General features: G+C 41.0%; 1 protein-coding gene across 4 annotated transcripts in view; it reads left to right on the forward strand.

Annotated features, from left to right (window-relative positions):
• dusp27 (dual specificity phosphatase 27) overlaps positions 1-17,313 on the forward strand; it is a 40,400-nt gene that overhangs the window by 2,510 nt on the left and 20,577 nt on the right. For 2 of the 4 annotated variants that reach the window (XM_048540675.2, XM_048540674.1), the window contains exon 2: positions 6,857-6,981. In XM_048540675.2, the coding sequence (XP_048396632.1) occupies positions 6,872-6,981 (110 nt within the window). In that variant the 5' untranslated portion in view covers positions 6,857-6,871. The other 2 variants (XM_048540676.2, XM_048540677.2) reach the window with 2 other exon arrangements.

Consider the following 17,313-nt stretch of genomic DNA (forward strand, 5'->3'; position numbering starts at 1 on the left):
AATACAGAGTAGATCAGTTAGGATTGTGATGGGGAATGAACTCTTAATCACAGAAGTTTTTGGAGGCCAAGTCACTGATTATGTTCAAGAAAGAGATAGATAAATGTCTATATTTTAAAGGTGTCAAGCAATATGGGGAGGTAGTAGGAATATGGCATTGAGATAGAGGATCAGTCAAGATCGTATTGAATGGCAGTAAAGCTCGAAGGGCTGAATGGCCTACAGCTGCTTCTAGATTCTATGTTTCTGTGTCAGGTTTCTTCCCCACGCTTTGGCCCCTTAGCTCTGTTTGTCTGTCTCTCTACAGACTTGCCAGACTTGCTAACACTTGAGGACATGGGTAGATTTGTTATTGTGGCCAAGGGTGGTTTGGGGGAGATGGGGTTCATAGTGTGGAGATCATGGCTGAGGGTGGTAGGGACATCAGAAGCAAAGGCAACAGGATAGCTTTTAGTGATCTTCTCTTGCCAATGCCATTACTGTCAGGAGGGCACAGAGTGTCTGATAATGAGACATTAATTCCTGCCTGGAACGCTGCCAGAAAATCTGATGGGGTTTGCCAAGTGTCTGGATGTTGAAGGAAAGTCATATGGCTCAAATTTAATCTCTAAACTGCCAGTGAATTGTGATGGGTTTAGGAATAGTGGTTGTCAATCAGCTCATTAATAAGGTCGATTGTCATTCAAATCCAGGTGGCTGAGAATCCCATATCTACCACCTTCACCCTTAATTAGGGAAGGTTTCTCTGCTACTAGGAGACTGAACAGGTTCTTCTGTGATTACTGGGCCTGGCCATTGTGATTCTTATCATGACAGGATGGAGCAGTGGTGCCTCACAAGATGAGGAACCCAGGTTTTAGTCCAATCTTGGGTGACAGCCTGTGTGGAGTTTGCATGTTCTCTCTGTATCTGTAGGGGTTTCCTCCCACGGTCCAAAGATATGCAGGCTCACCATGCTAAACTGTCCTGTAGTATCCAGGGATGTGTAGGCTAGCTGGGTCAGCCATGATTAATTTATGGTTACAGGATTTGGGTGGGATGCTCTTCAGAGATTTGGTGCAAACTTAATGGGCTGAATGACTCCTTTCCACACTAAGGATTCTATTAAACTATTTAACTATTTTTTAAACTGTAATTCTATTAAATTAGAAAATTCTGAGGAATGATCACTGCACCTGAAGTGTTAACTCTGATGTTTTCTTCAGATGCTGCCAGACTTGCTGAGCTTTCCCAGCAACTCTTGTTTTTGTTCTATGTTGCTCACTAAAATTCATTGGTTTGTGTTCCTATTGAGTTACCCCCAAGCAGAATGGGGCCTGTTTTACCTCTGTTCATGTGCATGGCTCTGCATGAGTTAAAATTGGCCCCATATATTCCACTTCGTCAATTGCTTTTGGAGTCAATATAAAAAGCGGTATTTGGGTGGGGCAATAATTTGTAAACTTGATTTCATTGCTTGGAATTTTCAGGTTAAATGCAGATTCCAGTAAGTATTACAAACATTATAACACTTAAGTGAATATATAGTTATGAACAGTTATGAAATTCATTAAATTCATGATGAATTTGCAGAATGTTAGAGTCTCCAATTTTTTTTTAAGGAACTGGATTGAAACCTCCCAGAATTTCCTTTTATAATAGGCAGAACATCCACCCACTTCACACAGAAACATGTGAGAAGATGATGTTTGACTGTCTTCAATCTCAGATCTAATCAGTGCTGTATCTTTTGGTGCATGCAATGGACGCTAAGTTGGTATTGGCGTAGGGTGAGGAATATTGGCCTCCAAGTGGGCACTTTGTTTCACCCCAACAAGGCTGGGTCCAGGCAAATCCAAAGTAAATTTCAGTAACTGGATTGGCCTCCTACATATGTTTTCCACCTCAATACATATAAGAGGAGGTGAGCTGGAAAACCTTTCACTAAACACAACATGAGCATTTAGATTTCCAACATGCACAGTTCGGGAAGTGTACCTACGATAGCAACAGGGCCTGTGGGAATCATATGAATTAAGAACCCTTTCACAGAATCTGGTTGGGCCAGCTTTGGAGGTCCAGGCTAGCTGGATCATGGCCTATGAATTTTGCTGGTCATAAGGATCAATTCTAAGATCTTCAGTCTTGGACACAATCGAAGAGGTTTTGTCCTGCCACATTTCCATCTGACAGGAGCTGAGTCATTAAAATTTTGTACAGATATTCCAATGGTTCAGGCCTCAGTGTTAAATTTATTACCTTTTCGTTGACATCCTGAGTAAAAATGACATCCAGATGGCAGATTGTTCCTCTGTCAGCCTAGGATGTTAGTAAAATTTATGTGATGTCAGTAAACTTTTAATACAAGAGACAATTTTCAGATCATGGACTTCTTTCTTTAAGGGCACTAAAGCAAATCTGTGCATCCAGTTTTATCTGATCTGAGAAGAATGCATTGAGGATGTTGCATGAAGACTAGCAGAACTGAATATGATCCAGAAACAGTGACCTGCATCCTCAATTATTCTGAAAGATTCTGCCATCCTTGTGGTTTGTTCTTAGAAAAGTAGCATTTTTCAAAATAACCATTTAAAATGGTAGATTTTGCTGACTTGAATTGAAAGCAATTCTTTTATTTATTTAGTTGTTGCTTGCACTTCGACTAGTAATCATCACATCATTGAAGACCACATCAGGAGATCTGAAACACTTTTCACTTAAATGAAAGTGCTTCCAGCATAGTTTGAATTGCTGTTGCAATCTCGAAGGATGCGACTAAGTAGCTTTTATTAAACTTTGAGAAAACAAAAATTTGTAAGAAATGAAGTGAAAGAGAGAAAAGTATTGGAATTCCACAGCTGCTCGATTGGCATTTACATTTACAGTTATCAAAACAGAATATTTTTAAAATGCTCAGGGATCCTTTGCCTATATTAAATGCCATTGTGAGATGATGGTTTGGCTAGTATGGTCAACACTGTGTTAAACATCACCTGCTGTGGCTCAGGAACCCCACTCTAATCCGATTTTGTCCCATTTGCTGAAGCTGATGACAGTGAGGCTGAGAAGGTACACAATTCACTGGCCTCTACTAATTCTGAACCCTCTTCTCATCAATCTGAGTGTTTCATTTCTGCTCCCCTTCGTTGATGTCTCTCCAAGTAGTCAACCTTCGGAGTGTCAATGTTCAAATTGTGCTTACAGGTTATCCTCATTGGGGTGGAAGCTGAGTAGGCATCTAGGCCTCCTGATGGCTCTCCATTTGAAATGTCTTTGAGTATACAGTCATCATCCATATGATGTATGTGGCTGAGCCAGGACAGAAGAACTTAGCAGTGAGAGAATGCTAGATAATAAAATGTGAGGCTGGATGAACACAGCAGGCCAAGCAGCATCTCAGGAGCACAAAAGCTGACGTTTCGGGCCTAGACCCTTCATCAGAGAGCCTCTCTGATGAAGGGTCTAGGCCCGAAACGTCAGCTTTTGTGCTCCTGAGATGCTGCTTGGCCTGCTGTGTTCATCCAGCCTCACATTTTATTATCTTGGAGTCTCCAGCATCTGCAGTTCCCATTATCAGTGAGAGAATGCTGTTGAGATTAGCATTTTCCAAGACCATTGATTTGGAAACAAAAAGTGATAGAAAACCTCAAGTAGGACTGGCAGCATCTAAGGAGAGAAACAAAATTAACATTTCAAGTCCCAAAATGACTCTTCTTCAGGACATTTCTAAAACTGCAAAATAGTCACCTGTGGCTCATATAGTGCATTTGTCCCTAACTTACATTATTCCAGTCTCTTCTGGGCTCCAGCAAAAATAATTTAGACTGCCTCTCCAAGCAGTGCTCTAGTCTTTCAAATGAGATGTTAAACTAAAGCCATCTATCTGCTTGGAAGAATGTACAAAATCCCATAATATTGTTTCGAAGGTGAGTAGGAGAATCTGTCCTTGGCCTGCTAACCTACATTTAAATGACGGCTTTAATTTATAACACCTTTTTGTATTCTTTACTTAAGTGCTTAGATATGGTAAAGTCTCATAGCTTTATTTATACCATGACATTTTTGTTACTAATTATATCTGTGTATGCATATGCATGCCTTTTGCTATGTGTTGCTTTGCAATCTCTACTGTTCTCTACTTTGCAACCTCTAAATTGCACCCTCCACTGTTGTAATTTTTTATACTTTCAGGAGTCTGCTTGATAGGATCAGTCAGGTTTTATTTAATCTTATGTGGATGAGTACAAGCTGTAGAAAGTACAACTATTGAAAGACTCAAGGAGGGGCGGATAGTACAGGGCCCATGGGTGCAAATCCCATCACAGCTGAGAATCTGGAATACAAAGCTAGTTTGTGGTGCAATTGTAATAAAAAGTCATCTGGTTCGCTAATCCTCTCTGGCAAAGAACATCAGCCATCCATACTCCAGATCCACAGCAATTTTGCTAGCAAGCCATTCAGTTAAAGGGCCATTAAGTTTGGCACAACAAATGCTGGTATCCCATGAAAAAGCAGCTGGGGAACAGCTGGCTAAGCGCCATAAATGTGGGGACTTTTTTTCATTGTACATTCCTGGACCAGTAGCCAATGTGCATTCCAATGAAAACCCCTGTGATGAAAGAATAAGAATGAAATATCTGTGGATTTGCAACATAATCAGCCATGTCTAGCTGGTCAGAAAATAGAACCATAGTGGCCCCTGCACCTGGTCCCAAATATGAAAAAATCTCAAATTGATCTCAAAACCTTTATTTTCAAAAAAAAATCTAATTCTATAATAGGGCATATCTCTAATTTTGTGGCACTATCCATAGTCTTCCCATACAATTAGCTCATATTCCTTCCTCTCAGCCTATTAATGACTTTTTGTTACAGATACGTGAATGTTGAGATTTTCAGTTGCCACTCCATCTTACAGAACTGGAATTTTTTACAGAGTAATGAATTGAGCACCTTGGGCATCACTAGATTCAAATTTAAGGCAGGCCCTTAAAGCGGTACCAATCGGTCTCGGCCCAAAACGTCAGCTTTCCTGCTCCTAAGATGCTGCTTGGTCTGCTGTGTTCATCCAGCTCTACACCTTGTTATCTCAGTCTTAAAAAGAATACCTGTTGTCATTTGATCCACAAGTTGTGCCAGGCGTTAAGCAATCTAACCAGTTGGCTGCAGGCCACTTTTGCAAGGGAATTTTGGCATGCTGTGATCAACACTGGTTTGTCGCTAATCTGTTCTCACCTCATCCGCCCTCCAAATCAATGTCCCCACTCAGAAACCTGAGAGTTGCCAGGCCTCCCAATAGTCTGTGTAAGTGGGACTCGTGTATGCAACCACAAACTTATACCTGGTCAAAAAATTATTCTTATTCTATTCAAACCCCATCATCTGCATTTAATAGAAAGGTGAATAAGATGGAAGATCTCCAAGACTTTCTTCCAGTGTAATGTTTGTCCATATATTTAGCATTTTCCTAGTAGTTTCTGTGTCATTCTCCTTTGCTGTGCCCTTTCAAAAGCCAGCATGTGTTTATGTTTGTATTTAACCCAATCCATTCTTCAACGGAAGCCATTCTGATGGTTTACGCCAGTTTATTTTCACTCCCTGAGATGGAATCTCTATTCTCTGGCCATGCAGCTGAACATCCTGTGGAGCTGGTTGAACACAGCAGGCCAAACAGCATCTTAGGAGCAAGATGCTGCTTGGCCTGCTGTGTTCATCCAGCTCCATGCTTTGTTGTCTCGGATTCTCCAGCATCTGCAGTTCCCATTATCTCTGATCAGCTGAAAATCCTGTTTTTTTTAAATTGCTGTCAATCACTAATGAGCTAAGCAAACAATGCACAAGTACCCTCAGATCCATCTCCTGACTTCAGTTTGTGGAGTCATGTTGCATTTCTCCTGCTGATATGCAGTTTCCAGTTTTGTCCCTGTTCGTTATCAATACTGAATAGTATTTGATGCTTGGCAGCCCTTTAAGACCTAAATTTTGAATTCAACAAATGTTGCACTGTGCTCATACATGATGAAAATACACTTGTCTTGGCAGCAAGGATTATTGGCTTTTACAGATTTTTTGAAGCTTGGTGAATTTTGCCTGTAGATGTATGTTTGAGGAAAGTTATTTTGGCTCCTGCAATATTTCTGTCCCTTCGTTCCTACATTGCTGTCTCAGTGTGATTCGGTTATTTTGTAGTTCTAGTAATGTGCTTCTGACGGTTTCTAGTTTATCTCCACATTGCTCCTGTTCAAAAATATGTTGACGATAGTTGCGGGGGAGGGGAGTAGTTTTAACCAAACAGACCTGGTGTGAAATTGATAGGATGGGACTATCTGTTTGCTGTACATTGTTTCATTCCACATTCCATCGGAAAGTACATCCTGTGGGATAGAAAACAGGCTGTCAAACCAAGTGATTGTCCAGAATTGGTGACTACTGTTTGTGGAGAGCTCCTGACTCCTGAAGGTCAGATGACGCTTTTTCAAGATCATTTCATTCAGAGCCTTTAAAAATCAAAGAAAGTAGGAGATTTCTCTGCCTGAGCAGCATTTGAGCACAGGCCACAAAGGTGAAAGGATAATTCTTCCAAGTTGTATTGGCAATCTCAGCTCAGATAGTATGAGAATAGAGAATGGAAAATATAAAGGTCAGATGTTGCAGTGCAGCTGGGATTGAGGAATATTGTCAGAATAATTACATGGTACAGATTTTTGTTCCATTTTGAGTGGAGTAGCTCAATTCAGACGAATGATCGATCTTATGATGTTTACTGCCTTTCATTTTGAGAATATGAAATGATAATTTTGTGTAAATTTATTTCTTCACTATTTCTATGTCTGCCTTTTTATATGTCAAGATATTTATTTTTCTCGTTTTTCTACAGAACTGGGAAGCAGTAATGGCAACATCTCAGAATACCAACAATGAACAAGTTGTTCCAGGAGATAATGATCAACAAGATGTTCTGTCTGTACAGGCCCGATATCTTCGCAGTCCATCGCCAAGCAGGTCTGATATGTGCAGTGATTAATTTCTTGGGATAAATAGATCTAAACACAGATCATGTGAACTGTAGTTCAGTAAATAGTGCTCAGCTAGAAGTTTGGTTCAAGTCCCATGTCAGGTCTTGAGCACAAAAATCCAGGATAAAACCCCAGTGTAGTACTGAGGTATTGTGTTACACATGAAATGGTGAACAAGGCTTGCAGGTGAATGAAAAAGATTTAAGGCATTATATTGAAGAAAGCAGTGAGTTTCTCCCAATTTTCAATCTAAGCCCTCAACCAACGTCACAAAAATGATCATCTGGTCATTATCATATTGCTGTTTGTGGGAACTAGCCCTGTGCAAACTAGATACCACACAAATGTAAGTCTTTTTACATTCAAACAAATATTTCCTAGGCCTGGATCAGTGTTCCCTGTAAGGGAATGGAAAATTAAATTGCTAATCCCCATTATGGATCAAAATGTACCTATTCTATGACATTGAAAACATGGATGATTTCAATGGTATGCAGTGGCATAGATGATCTCTTTCCCTCTACTTCCAGCTCAGACTCAACCTGTTTTGAGGAAGGGTCCCTGGACTCGAAGCATTAACTCTGTTTTCTCCTCCACAGATGCTAGCAGACCTGCTGAGCTTTTCCAGCAACTTTGTTTTTGTTCAGACTCAACCCAACCCATCATTCTCATTATTCTCAACCCAACTCATTATTTAGTCCAGGATTTTCTCAAGGTAAACTTGCTGGCTGAGTCAGTAGTTAGGAAAGCAAATGCAATGTTGGCGTTTATTTTAAGAGGAGTTGAATATAAAAGCAAGGATATACTATAAGGCTTTATAAGGCTCTGGTCAGGCCACACTTGGAGTATTGTGTGCGGTTTTGGGCCCGATATCTCAGGAAGGATGCACTGGCCCTGGAGCAGGTTCAGAGGAGGTTCGCAAGAATGGCCCCAGGAATGGAAAGCTTAACATATGAGGAACATTTGAGGTCTCTGGGACTATACTCATTGGAGTGTAGAAGGATGAGTGATGATCTAATTGAAACTTACAGAACACTGAATGGCCTGGACAGAGTGGATGTTGGGAAGATGCTTCCAATAGAAGGAGAGATTAGGATCCAAGGGCACAGCCTTAGAGTAAAGGGAAGACCTTTTAGAACAGAGATAAGGAGAAACTTCTTCATCCAGCGAATGGTGAATCTATGGAGTTCACTGCCATAGAAGGCTGTGGAGGCCGGGTCATTGTGTACATTTAAAGACTGAGCTAGATAGGTTCTTGATTATCAAGGGGATCAAGGGTTACAGGCAGAAAGTGGGAGAATGGGGTTGAGGCAATTATCAGCCATGATTGAATGGCAGAGCAGACTTGATGGGTTGAATGGCCTAATTTCTGCTCCTATGTCTATGGTCTTATTCCTAACACAGTAGGAATGATAAGGAAGATTGCAAGGCATTTTTGACGAAAACATTGGCAAGTGCAATTTTTAAAATTTTGCTACTAAAAGTGTGTCTTTTTCCCTGCATAGCAATTTTATTTTATTTTAAATCAGGGTTTTTGCTGCTACTTTTACTCAAGTCTGTGCAAACAGCCACTTTTGCATTCTGTAAAGGTGACTTTTCTGACTGTCTTTATTTTGATGTTATGAGAGGAGCAGGAGAGAGAAGAACCCTGAATTAAGCAGCCAGCATCACTTAGAGTAGCAAGTAGGAGCAGAATCTTGAGAGTGGCATTCGGAGGTAGAGTTAGATGATTGGAGCTGATGAGAGTTAGTTTTGCCTCTACTACAGCGAATGGAATTATCTATTTTGTGGGTCTTGGTAAGGTCAGGAATACAGGAGTGATTTTCCCTGCAATTGTCCAACATATTTAAGGTACCCGCAACGGCTTTGAATGGGATTGGGAGACTGCAGGGTAGATGGACAGACTGTACAGGAAGTCATTCAAGTAAAGTGAGGAGCAAGGAATGTAATCATAGTAGCAGGGGATATTACATTGGGGAGGATTGACCCATCAGGAGGGAGTGAGAATCTAAATGACTGTGATGCCTACCTCGTATCAAGATTTTTTTAAAATTCCCATGTGAGATGTGGGTGTCGCTGGTTGGGTCACCATTTATTATTCATCCTTTGTCTCCCTTGAGAAGGTGGTGGTGAGCTGCTTCCTGAGTTGCTGCAGTCCACATGTTGTAGGTTGACCCACAATGCCAGGAGGAAGTGAAATCCAGGAGTGTGACCGAGCATCATTGAAAGAATAGTGATATATTTCCAAGTCAGAATGGTGAGTTGTCTTGGAAGGGATCTCATGGGTGATGGTGTTCCAATGTATCTGCTGCCCTTGTCCTTCTAGATGGTAGTGATTAATGGGTTTGAAATGTGATATCAAAGGAGCATTGAATTTCTGCGGAGCATCTGGTAGATAATACACACTGCTGCTGCTGAATGTCAGTGGTGGAGGGAATGGATGTTTGTAGATGTGATGCCAATCAAGTGGGCTGCTTTTCCCTGGATGGTTTCAAGTTTCTCAAGTTTTGTTTGAGTTGCATGCATCCAGGCAAGTAGGGAGTACACCAATACGCTCCTAACTTGTGCCTTCTAGATGGTAGACAGGCTCGGGAGAGGTACCATTGCAGTATTCCTTGCCTCTGACCTGCTCTTGTAGCCACAATGTTTTATGGCTAGTCTATTTGAGTTTCTGGACATTGGTAACCCATAGGATCTTGTTAATGAAGGATTCAGTGATGGTAATGCCATTGAATGTCAAGGTGCAATGGTTAGATTCTCTCTTGTTAGGGATGGGTATTGCCTGGGATTTATGTGACATCAATGTTACTTGCCACTTGTTAACCCAAGCCTGGATATTGTCCAGAACTTGTTGCATTTAAACATGGTCTACTTCAGTATCTGAGGAGTTGTGAATAATGTTAAACATCATGCAATGATCAGCAAAATCCTGACTTCTGACCTTATGATGGAGGGAAGGTAATTGATGAAGCAGCTGAAGGTGTTTTGGCCTCGGACAGTATCCTGAGGAACTTCTGCGGAGATGTTCTGGAGTTGAGATGACTGACCTCCAGCGACTATGACCATCTTCCTATGTGTCAGATATGACTCCAACCACAGGAGAGTTTGCCCCCTGATACCCATTGATTTCAAGTTTGCTAGGGCTCCTCGGTGCACACTCAGTCGAATGCAGCCTTGATGTCAAAAGTGGTCACTCTCACCTCATGTCTGGAGTTCAGCTCTTTTGCCCATGTTTGAACCAAGGCTGCAATGAGGCCAGGAACTGAGTGACCCTGGCAAAACCCACACTGGACTTCATTGAGCAGGTTACTGCTGAGCAGGTGCTGCTTGATAGCGCTGCTGATGTCACCTTCCATCACTTTACAGGTGACTGATATTAGACTGATGGGGCAGGAAATGGTTGGGTTGCATTTGCCCTGCTTTTGGTGAACAGGACATATCTGGGCAATTGTTTGCATTGTTGCATAGATGTAAATGTTGAGAACATCCACTCATGGCTGGAGAGGAGCTTGGCATGGCATGGCGAAGATCCAGTTGTTGTGATCCATGTAGGTATCAATAGCATTGCTAGGACTAAGGAAAGGTGTTTTGCATTGACAATATGGAGAACAGGGCACTAAATTATAGAGAAAAGTACTTCCTGAGCCATAAACAAATTTTCACACAGTACAAATTGCCCATAGTGTTCAGGGATGTCAGTTATAGGGAGATGGCTCTGGGTGGGATGCTGTTAACGTCTGTGTGGACTTGTTGAGCCGAAGGGCCTGTTTGCAGACTGTAAGGATTCTGTGAATACATAAAGTTAGAGGGATGAATACCTGGTTCAACACAAAGTGTGGGAGCTGTGGGTCTTAGTTTCTGGGCCACTGGCACTAATGCTGGGATACGTGGGACTTGAACTTGTGGTGATCAACACCTGAACCATGCTGGGGCCACTATTTTTATAAAATGGATAACTAAGGAAATAGCAAGGGGGTTTCACCCAAAATGAGGGGTAAGGGTTCAAACGTATATGATGTAGTATCTCAAAGAGTAGTGACAAGGTAACTGAGGAAAATAGTATGATGGGAATTGAAGCTCAGGAATTGGCAGGAAGGGACAGAGGGGAAAAATTCTACTAATGCACTGACAATGATACTTAGATGTTGCAAAGATAGCAAAAAGGCAAAACTATTGGCTCTGTATCTGAATACACTTAGTGTTCACACCAAGGGAACTGAATTGAAAGTACACACAGAAATAAATAAAATGATCCATTAAACATTACAGAGATGTGGTTGCAAGATGACTGGATTAGGTTCTAAATAGTGAGGGGAATAGGAGACTCAAGGAGAATAGGAAAATAAGGCAATGTGGAGGGTTAGCACTGTTAATCAAGGATGGCATTTGTGTAATAGAAATGGCTTTGGTTTAGGAGATCAGGATGTAGAATTTGTTTTGGTGGAGATGAGGAATAACAAGAGAATCACTAGTGCGAGTGTTCTGTAGGCCCCTTACAATAATTACAATGTATACAAGAACAAATATTTGGTGCTTGTGATAAAGTGATGCCACTAATCATAGGTGACTCCAATTGACATGTCAACTGGATTAACAGGAGTCACTTGCATGAGGAATTCATAGAATGGTTTTGAAATGGTTTCTCAGAAAGGTAAATTCTTTTATTGATAGGAAGTAGGTTATATTAGATTTGGAATAAAAACAGAAATTGCTGGCAATACTCCGCAGGTCTGGCAGCATCTGTGGGAAGAAAGCAGAGTTAATGTTTTGAATCCAGTGACTCTTTATCAAAATTGACATTAGTTTTGGTATTGTTTCATGAGATAGGATTAATTAATTATCTCAGAGTAAAGGTACCCATAGGTAACAAATGATTAAATTTCACGTCTCTTTAAAAGGGAGAAGATTGGGTCTAAGACTAGGGACGGATTTGTATTGAGGCCTGAGTGATGTGGGTGATGCGAAATGTGAGGCAGAATCTGGATAAGAGTCCAGTGAGGCCCATCTTGTCGATGGGAGCATCTCAGCAATCTGTTATGCTGTTCACAAGTGGCATAGTATGTTCCTCGCTAGGCAGCAGCAATTAACAGGGATTATTGTTTGTTAAACACCTTGTTGATGGACTAACTTGCCTCATTGGATAGATTCACCTTGCTGCTTGGAACCTCCACATTGGACGACAGGTACCAAAGGGTCTCGGTCTGTGCTACAAGACACTGTGTACATACGCCTCACATCCACATACATTGGCATCTGACATTTATCAGCCTGTAGGATCCCTCATGGCACATCTCTGGTTCACTTACTACATGTCACTGCTGCATTTTCAAGAAAGAGATAGATAGAGCTCTTAAAGATAGTGGAATCAAGGGTTATGGGGATAAGGCAGGAACAGGATACTGATTGTGGATGATCAGCCATGATCATAATGAATGGTGGTGCTGGCTCGAAGGGCCGAATGGCCTACTCCAGCACCTGTTGTCTGTTGTCTATTGTCATTTGGGTTGAAGCAGCAATTAACTTTGTAATATTGCTGCCAGGGCACTGGGCACTCCGAGACAAGCACAATGCTCGTGGCCTGGACCACACTGTACCTCTGGACTCTTCACTTATTGCCCAAGCACTCACTGAATCTGAGTGCCTGATACTCACAGCATCTCTACCATGTATTGCTTTGCTTTAATGTTTTGTGTTTTAACCCTCAGTAAGAGATACCTGGCCCACGTTACTTCTGTCATTCAGCACAGACACAAAGTCAGGAATCTTGTCATTGTAGTCAACAGTCCTCAGTCAGGTCAAGAGGGATAGCCTTGCTCCAGGGAATCCTGGCACAGTGGGTCAAGGGCAGCATCCAATACCAGCCCAGAGCCTGCTTGTTACAGGCAGAGTCAGTATCCTCCCCACAAGAGGCAAATGTTGGCAGCCCACTTCTGTCTTAATTTTTTCTTGGCCTTGTTAGGGGGTCTTTGAGAGAGATGTAGGTATTAAGGGAGATGGAACTAAGTGGCATAGCTATTATTTTGGTGCAGGTTGGCAGGTGCCCCAAGTTAGGCCATGCCAAGTTTGTGGTATTGGGTTGGGCAGGTGCAATGAGTGGGGGATAACTCACAGGCAATAGTGAGGGGGAACAGAGGAGAGAGTGAGTGTGAGAAGATGGTGGCATTTAAATTGATGGGGTGGAGGAAGTCATTGACCTTCTCCCCATGTTGCAGTGCATTCCATCAGACTGCCTAAGACCAGGTGGCAACCTGGGACCGGGCTGGCACAGTCTGGTATTGTGGCCTTCTCTGCAGGGCAGGTCCAAACTAACAGTGCCTGTCCACGTATATGACGGTCCTTCAAAGGTGGCATTGGTGCATGTGATGGTGAATTCTGGGATGTGCAGTGAATGGCAAGTTGTTCCAGGAACAGCACGTTGTCAAGGTACCTCATTAATATGGAGAGTTTAGTAAGATATGGCAAGAGAACTCGCTAAGGCTCATGCAAAAAAGCCCTCCAAAAAACTTAGCACAACTTCGACTTAGTCAGCAAATTGGAAGATTCAGCTCTAGTATTTTAAACCTAACTAAGGACAACTGTGTGGACGTGAAAGCTGAGCTATCTGAAGAGAATCAGCATACTAGTCAAGGAGTAGATCAACAGAGACCCAGTGGTAGACATTTAAGGTGATAGTTCATAGAGTTCATATTAACACCTGCACCAAGAGCAGGAGCAGGCCATTCAGTCAGTCTACCCTGCTCTGCAATTCGAATAAAATCATGGCTGATCTGATTATAAACACACATCAACATTCTTATTCCTGATAGATTAAGCAAGGGATTGAAGGGTATCTACCCCCCTCTTAAAATTATTCAAGGACTCTGCTACTACCATCTTTTCAGGAAAAGAGACTCTGCTCTGAGATTTTTTTTTGCTTAATCTCTACTTTAAATGGGTGACACAATATTTGAATCATGACTCTTATTTTAGATTCTCTTAAAAGAGGAAACAACCGCTCCTCATCTACCTTGTCAAGTACTCCTCAAGATTTTAGATGTTTCAGTCAAGTCACCTCTTATTCTTGTAAATGCCAATGGATACAAGCTTAACCTGTTCAAACTTCCTTTATAAGACAGCCCGCCCATTCCAGGTATTAGTTTAATAAACTATTTTTGAACTGTTTACAATGCATTTGCATTGTTTCTTAAATAAGGTCCACACTGTAGGGATTCTACGATTCTAACATGACCAATACCGTGAACAGTACTCCAATTGTGGCTTCTCAAATGCTCTGTGTAAGTAAAACATAGCCTGCCTACAACTGAATTAAATTCCTCTTGTAATAAATGACAACATTCTATTAGTTTTCTTCAATACTTGCTGTAGTGATATACTAATTTACTGCAACTCAGGCATTAAGGCACCAGATCCCTCTGCAACTCAGAGCTCTCCATATCTTGTCATTTAGATAATGTGCTTCTTTTTTAGTCTTCCTGTCAAATTGGACAATTTCACACTTTCCCACATTATATTCCAATGGTCACATCATTGCCCACTCAGTTAGCCTGTCTATATCTTTATCTTTTTGTATCCTCTCCATAAATACTTGCCTGGCTATCTGCGTCATCAACAAATTTGGAAACCCACATTCGGCCTCTTCTTCTATGTCAGTGATATGAATTGTGAATAATTGAAGTCCCATACCAATTCCTGTGGCAGTGCCTTTTACATCTTGTGACCTGAAAAAGACCCACTTACACTTAATGAGATAACAAGGTGTAGAACTGGATGAACACAGCAGGCCAACAGCATCAGAGGAGCAGGAAAGCTGATGTTTCGGGCCTAGACCTGAAGGAAACACTGGTTGTACACTGCTGTACAACCCTATTCAATGAGACGATAAAATAATAAGAAGTAGGCACAGGAGTAGGCTGTCCAGCCCCTCAAGACTGCTACATTATTTGATAGGATCATAGCTGATCTGACACTCCCCACTTCCTTCTTCTGGCCTTTCTCCATGCTCCTTGATTCAACAACTGATCAACAATCCATCTCTCTCAACCTTAAATATAAACAAAGACTCTGCCTCCACAGCTTTCTGCGACAAGGATATTCAAAGATTCTGAACTCACTGAGAGAAGAAATTCCTCCTCATCTCAGTCTTAAATTGGCACTCTATAACTCTGTGATTATACTGTCTGGTTCTAGACTCTCCCAAGAGGAGAAACATCCTCTCAGCATTAACCCAATCAAGACCCCTAAGAATCATATGTCTCAATGAGATCACCTCTCATTCTTCTAAACTCCAGTGAATAGAGTCCCAACCTGTAATTTGGCACAGTGGGTGGATCATTTATACATAAAATAATGGAGAAGTACACCATTCAGCCCATCGAGTCTACCACCAGTGCTAAACTGGACTAATTAGCCACACAGGGTGTAATTGGCTCAAATTAAGCTACTCTTTCTCTGGAATACTTGAAAAAAAATCTTCTTAAGGTTGACAACTATAACATTTAAACATAGATTTCAGTTTAGGGTTGGTTACTAACTAAATTCAATTTCTACAAAGTTTTAAAATAAAAATTTCTTACTGAACAACTGCATGCAGTCAGTTCTAAAATAAAGAAAAATTCTAATGCGAGGCCCCGTTAGCTGTGGTTAACTATAGAAGATAGAGAAGTTAAGGAAAAAGCATGTAAGTGCGTCGTGATTATTGGTCAGAAGATAAAGAGCAAAAGAAAATGACTAAATGATTAATCAGAAGGAAGAAATTAGAGCACGAGATGAAGATAGCTAGGAATGTAAAATGAATAACAAGAATTCCTACTAGCATTTAAAAAGGAAAAGAACTAATAAAGTGAATGCTGGTCCTCTAGAGAGTGAGAATGGAGAGTTAGTAGTAGATGATAAGAGCAGTTGAAATAAACAAATAATTTGCTTCTATCTTTGATATAGAGAAGATAATAAAAATTCCAGTAGTGACTGTAAGTCAGAAGGTGAAAAGGAGAGAGAATATACAGAAATTACAATAGCGAGAGAAGATTTACTAAGGAAACATGGAGCTGCAGTTTGACCATCACTGGGTTGAAACAGACTTCATGCTAGGATCTTAAAAGAGATAGCTGTTACCTATGATGTGATGATGTTAATATTTCAAAACTCCCTTGAATCAGGAAAGGCCTAAAGTCTGGAAAGTAGTAAATATATCCTCCTCTATTTAAGTTGGGGTCACGGTAAAGTAATAAATATAGATCAGCTAGTTTGGTGTCTGTCATTAGGAAGATCTTAAAATTGATCAACAAAGAAATTGTAGCTGCACACTTAGAAAACCCAATGTAATGGTGAACAGTCTGCTTGTTTTTGTTAAAGGTAAATCATATTTAAACACGTTATTGGAGTTCTTCAGAGGAGTAACCTGCACTGTGGATAAAAAGGAACTGTCGGTATGTAGTACTTGCATTCCCAGAAGGCGATTGATAAAGTGCCACATTAAAATATATTGCAGAAAAAGAAAGCACATGACATGGGGGTAACATTGGCATTGATTGTAGATTAGCCGGAGAATAGAGAAAAAGAGAATACAAAAATGTATTCTTGTCTGATTGGCAGGATATGATAAATAAAATTCCCCCAGGGGTCTGTACTCAGACACCAACCTCTTAGAATTTAAATCAATGACTTGCATAAAGGGAGTGAGGAGCACGGTGGTTAAATTGACAGATGTGACTAAATAGGAAAGTATGTTATGAAGCAGGCATAAGGAGTTTGCAGAAAGATATAGATTGAAAGCATGAACAAAATTCTGGGAGAGGGCGTGTAATGTGGTGATTGTAACAAGGTCAGCTTTAGAGTATGAGTTCCCTGATTGGGGCTATTAATCTGGTCTAATCAGGGAGCCCTGGCTGACAGATTAAAAACAAGAGTGTCAGAGGTTCTGTTCACTCTGACAGCTGGTTCTGATGGAGCTGGATCAGTGTCATAGACTCTCCACATGTAAATAAAGGGTGACTTGGTGATGGTATACCACATCTGTGGAGTTATTTCAGGAACATGTAAAGTTGTTCACTTTGCACGAAGAATGAAAATGCAGAGGATTACTTTAGATGATAACTAGAGAATTCTGAGGTTCGAGGGATTTTAGGTGTTCTAGTGCATGAGTTACAAAAAGTTAGTATGCAGCTGTACCATGTAATAAAGATACTTTCCTTTGTTATGAGAGGAATTGAACATAAAAGTAAGGATGTTATGCATCAGATAAACAGATTTGATGAGACTGGAACTTGAATATGGTACATGGTTTGGCCATCTAATTTAAGAAATGATGTAAATGAATCAG

Source organism: Stegostoma tigrinum, chromosome 12 (assembly GCF_030684315.1).
Source record: "Stegostoma tigrinum isolate sSteTig4 chromosome 12, sSteTig4.hap1, whole genome shotgun sequence".
Taxonomy (NCBI): Eukaryota; Metazoa; Chordata; class Chondrichthyes; order Orectolobiformes; family Stegostomatidae; genus Stegostoma; species Stegostoma tigrinum.